Source organism: Spinacia oleracea, chromosome 4 (genome assembly GCF_020520425.1).
Source record: "Spinacia oleracea cultivar Varoflay chromosome 4, BTI_SOV_V1, whole genome shotgun sequence".
Lineage (NCBI taxonomy): Eukaryota > Viridiplantae > Streptophyta > Magnoliopsida > Caryophyllales > Amaranthaceae > Spinacia > Spinacia oleracea.
In genome coordinates, this window is record NC_079490.1 from 28,882,825 (window position 1) to 28,888,582 (window position 5,758).

The following is a 5,758-nucleotide window of genomic DNA, read 5'->3' on the forward strand; positions in this document are numbered from 1 at the left end:
GCAAGCCCGAACGATCGCCACAAAAACAAGCGACGCTCGGGATGGCCTGTAACGAATCCCACAAACGCTGCACAACGCGTAAAGGACGTTATTAGGCAAGCACGCAAAATTAAGTCGCATAAAACAAAAGAATGTACGCGAACAGGAAACGAGTACCAGTCAGGGACGCATTTTCAGCGCCCCTGGCTGGGCGCCAATATTTCTCACGCCCACTGCTGGGCGCTGAAGTTGCTGCCTGGCCTTTTGGTCAGGCACAGCAGCCTCGGTGCCCACGCATGAAGAAAATACGTAGCAAAAAATAAACAACTTTTCGTAAAAACAATTGCTACGAGGGCGTATGAAAAGGCACTCGATTCTAAAAGCGACTTGTAAAAAATAAATAACTCTTTGTGTCGTTGTTAGGCCTCCTACGACGATGATGTTCGGCACCAAAGCCGAGCATGATAATTAAACCTTGAATGTCACATGGGCGAAGTATTTAAAAAAAAATGTTCAAATAAATCCGAGTCTAGACTATGCTATGCCAAAATACAATCCAAATCCTAAGTCTTAGTTGTCTTATCCATAGAATCGGTCCTAATGCTTGGTGTCGTTCTGCAAGTTAAAAGGTTAAACCATATTGAGTCTCCCTTCCTAACATTTAAATCAATAAGCACCCATATGTAATTGTCATCCCTTGCTAAGAATCCACGGCCTCAATACTCTCTCACCAATAAAAAGAATATACTATAGTATTTGCAAAATGGAAACAGTCACATTCTGGAAATCATTCCCACATAGTCGCACAACCCCCAAAGTGAACCTAAGGTGTCAATACCATTAGCAAAAATTAATGGCCTCAAGGCTTATAATCACATTGGGTCACGACTATCATAGTCCTCTCGAGCCACTCGCTCCTTTAAACACTTTTAAGTACGGACTAAAAGTTTTTCCATGAATGCAACATGACAAACCATGAAAATACCCAAATCGGCATGCCATAAGGCTACCATTGGGGTAAAGCAATACACATTAAGAGAGAAGCCGCACTAATGATTCTAGTCTTGCAAAAATAAAAATTCGATCTCCCCAACTAACTACCTTGCCAACATTAAGCAAAATGGCGCATGACAAGTGAACACCCAAGGGTTAAAATCTAAAGTGTCAACCAACGAAAGTTATGGTCCAATTAGCCTAAGTCTGAGAGTCGCTTGGTCAAGTATTATAGGCTTACGCCATGTCATTATTTTGAGTCTAGGCCACCTCCTTGTATTCATACACGGGTTATAATCAGAAAAGTTAATGAAAGTTCGAGTCTAAATCATAACTTCCAATTAAATCCCGAAACTGGAATCTGAAAAAGAAACAAACAATTATTTTCGATGTAATTCTTTCGTTAAATTTCAATAAGGTAAAAACAACATTTTGAATCTACGCTATTTGCATATTTTAAGAAACGACTAAATACACTTGCAAAATAAGACAATTTAAAGGTCCACCCTAGGCCTACTAAAATCAAAAGGTCCACTATAGGCCTACCAAACGGGGCTCACTCAGTCTCGCCTCGTGACTCAAAGACTACAACCATCTACCTTTTAGCCCAAATTGATTGAAGGATTTATGTTGGGGAGAAATCCCGAGCAAAAAAATATAGAAAGAGAAAAGGGAGAGCGAAAAGAGTGAGCCATGAAATACTTAGCCCGTACCTCCCAAAGTGCGAAATTTACCCAAGTAAACGAAGGAAGAGATTTGAGTCAACCGATCCAAATCATAAAGTTCTACGATGTCTACCCTTTCCAATCCTTATGTTCTTAGACGCCTTCGCTCTGGGGGCCCCTGTTCGGCTCATCTAACCCATCCATCTTCTCATTACCATAACCCAAGAAACCATTACCTCGACTCTTGTAAACCACGCACGACCATCGACACGTGCGTCATACCCATTATTTCCAAAGCCCAAACCTGTTCTTACACCACCATTAGCATAATGACCATATAACTTGTGTGGATACATCCTGTTGATATACCCTTGAGCCGTCCTCATGCTACTCATTGGCCTTGATTGATGTAAACTCGTGACACTAGCTTGAGGCTGCAAATTGTGAGCCCTAGCAGATATAATCCTCATGCTTGACCAATACCTATACAAATTATCCTATCTCATTCAACCCATCTTTCAAACCGCCTTGAGTCACAAGTAAGAAGACAAATGAAAAGTACCAAAAGATAATAAATAATAAAAAAGAAACTTTGCAAAGCGCCTCTAAAGTTAGTCTAAAAAGAAAAGAAGCATTTAGCGCAACAAAATAAAAGATCCGCCCAGAAATAATTTTCAGCGCCCACAGCTGGGCGCCGAAATCTTCAGCGCCCCAGCCTGGGCGCTGAATCTCTCTGCTTGCCAAATTTTGTCCAGAAGTGCTCGTCATTTTATCCGCACATGCACGAAAAATAACGAACACTTGGAGGGGTACAACACGTATTTAGGTATACATACTGTTATCCCACTTTTTGGACTAACGACATAACCGCACTAACGTTTGATCATGTCGTGTCAACCAGGTTCTGTCGTGTCGCAGGTAAGCATAGTTCCAGGAAGATACGTCCGACGTGGCGTCGTATGGCGAGGCATAGACGACGAAGGACAGACGACAACGCGCAAGAACGTAGAGACGCGTCGTCTCTGGGCAGGCCAATAAAGATAAGTTAACCTAAAGCCCACGATGGGCAGCGCCGTCATGATAGCAGGAACGAGTCCAAGGCATGCGCGAGAAACGTGGAGTCAGTTGAAGACCAAAGAAACGTGCAACAAAGATATCCCTATCTTTGTGGGATTCTCTCAACCAACCAGACCGTTGGAAAATTCCTATAAAAGGACGAATACGAAGACAAACGAGAAGAGAGAAACTGAAGCTCTCAGACTCTCAAGCCATAAAAGCTTTCAAATCATTCTTGTATTCGTTATTTATATTTTGTTACATTGATTTCTAGAATAAGATACATACAATCATATAGGAAACTTAGTGGATTGATAGCCTCATAGCTATCCGCGGTTTTTTACCTTATTACTGGGTTTTCCGCGTCAACACTTCTCTGTGTCGTGTCTCTTTTTGTCTTCCCTTATTTGATTATCGCTTAGTTAGTGTCGACCTAAGCCAAAGATCGCCCCTAGACGAAATTTGGCATAAACAGTTTGGCGCCGTCTGTGGGGACATTAACTAGGTTTCACACAAAATCACCCTACACACCATGACTACTGAAGAGATGACGCTCGCAGAGATGAAAGCGGCCTACGAGAAGGCCCAAGCAGAGCTGGCCCAAGAAAGGGCCTCCATTGAAAACCTCCAGAAGGAGCTCGAATCCGTGAAAAGTAACAAGTATCAATCGCGTTACAAGCCAGGTGCAAAACCGAAGAAGTTGATATTCGAGATGACTGGCGACTCTGAAGACCTGTCCGACGGCGAGGAGCCACATGAGGAAAAGGATTAAGCAATACCGGACCCCGTCACCAAGCGCCTAAATAAGATGGAAAATCACATGAAGAAGCGATGCTCGTTGATGATGAAGCTGATGACCAAACTGCCGGGGGCACCCATGCCCGTGGAGACCGAGCCGACCGACGGGTATGCAGCATCGCCGTTCTGTGAAGCGATCGCTAGGGTGACGGTACCACACCAGCTCCGACTCCCTACCTGGACCACCCTGTATGACGGAACGTCTGATCCATACAGACACGTCAACTTCTACAAGCAGCGAATGTGGCAGATCGGCATCCCCTACGACCTGGTCGAGCCCGTCATGTGCAAATCCTTCGGAGGAACCCTCGACGGAGCAGCCCTGGAATGGCTCATGAACATAACACCTGGATCTATCTTCTGCCTGTCCGACCTCATCAACGCCTTCTACCAACAATTCGCCAGCAGTCGCCAGTTGGAGAAACAAACAAGTGACCTCTATCGGTTGGTCCAAGGACCTACCGAGTCGGTACGCGATTATTTTAACCGTTTTAATTGTGAAAAAATTAGCATAAAAAACTGTGATGTCAGGACAGCCATCGAAGCATTCAAGAGAGGTCTCGTCCCCAACTCAGAGCTGTACCAGGAACTAACCAAATATCCCTGTGCAAACTTCGAAGAAGACAGATCGAGGGCTACTGCCCAGATGCGGATTGAAGACGACAAGATTACACGAATGGTTTCTCAGCGACCAGCAGGGGGCAGCAGCGACAGGAGGTCGTACACCCCAAGGAACAACGGCTGGAGACACCAACCATACAACCGCCAGGGTCAGGTACAAAATGTCAATCAATATGATGATACTAACAGTGTTTACAGGAATGAACGGGTAGTGTATCCCCCCATCTCCGAGTATGGCTTCAACGTCGACATCGGAGGCGTGGTAAACGCCCTTCAAAGTGTAGGTGGTACCGTCAGATGGCCTAAGAAGAGTGACAGACCAGACTCTACGAAGGACATGAGCAGGTGGTGCGACTTCCACCGCGACAATGGCCACACAACCGAGGAATGCATCTCCCTCAAAAAGGAGGTGGCGTATCTATTGAAAAGAGGCCACCTGAAGGACCTACTGAGCGACAAAGGAAAGGAGACGTATAACAAGGATAGCAGCTCCCAACCCAACCCAGCACCAAGCGGCGACCGACCAGCCCCGCCCACGTTCGAAAAAGTGGTAAACGTTATTTCTGGTGGTTCAGATATATGTGGACTAACTTCTTCTGCAGCTAAAAGAATCAACAGGGGCGAATCTGAAGCCGTCAAAGAGGGGCAGACCGAAGACGAAGTAGCACTCGACAAGTCATTAGCGGCGATGATAATAACCTTCGACGACTCAGATTCAACCGACACAATACAGGAACATCATGACGGGCTAGTCATATCGCTCCCAATAGGCAACGCTCTCATCAAAAGGATATTGATCGACAACGGCAGTTCAGCAAACGTATTGTTCCTAGAGGCTCTGCAGGAATTGGGACTAGACGAAAAGAGTATAATCAGAAGGTCGACAGTCCTAGTAGGATTCAGTGGAGAATCGCTACGAACAGTAGGAGAGATATCGCTGCCTACGTACGCAGAAGGTGTTAATGTGATGACCAAGTTCAACGTCGTCGACTGCCCATCAGCATACAACGTCATTTTGGGACGACCATGGATCCACAAAATGAAGGCGGTGCCGTCGACATACCACCAGTCAATCAAGTTCCCAACCAAATGGGGAGTCATGGAAATCAAAGGACAACAAAGGGACGCAAAGAAATGTTATGAAACGGCGCTGAAACCATCAAAGTCATCCATCTAGCAATTACAGCCAGGGTCGACGGTAGACGACCTCGACGACCAACAGATCGACGAAATTATGCTAGATCAGGCAAAGCCAGACCAAGTAGTAAGGATCGGAGCGTCGCTGCCTGACAATATCAGAAGTCAGATAGTGTCATTCCTAAGAGAAAACTCGGACTGCTTCGCTTGGTCGCACGAGGACATGACAGGAATCAGTTCAGACGTCATCACCCACAAACTCAATGTCGACCCCAACTTCAAACCAGTGAAACAGAAACGGCGAAAATTCGCACCTGAGAGAAATAAAATCATAGACGAAGAAGTCCAAAAACTGAAAGACTCCGGGAAAATCAGAGAAGTCAAGTATCCAGATTGGTTAGCAAATGTCGTCGTCGTCAGTAAAAAGAATGGAAAGTGGAGAGTCTGTATCGACTTCACAGACATCAACAAAGCATGCCCTAAAGACCCATTCCCGCTGCCGCACATCG

The 5,758-nt window shown here is 45.4% G+C and overlaps 1 protein-coding gene across 1 annotated transcript; it reads left to right on the plus strand.

Annotated features, from left to right (window-relative positions):
- The first annotated feature begins 4,137 nt into the window (after positions 1-4,137).
- Positions 4,138-5,289, plus strand: LOC110799017 (uncharacterized). The gene has a single exon (XM_022004221.2). The coding sequence runs from the start codon at positions 4,138-4,140 to the stop codon at positions 5,287-5,289; it is 1,152 nt and encodes a 383-aa protein (XP_021859913.2).
- The last annotated feature ends 469 nt before the right edge of the window (positions 5,290-5,758 follow it).

Coding starts and splice junctions, on each gene's coding strand:
- LOC110799017 (XM_022004221.2), top strand. CDS start 4,138: ATGCGGATTGAAGACGACAAGATTACACGAATGGTTTCTCAGCGACCA.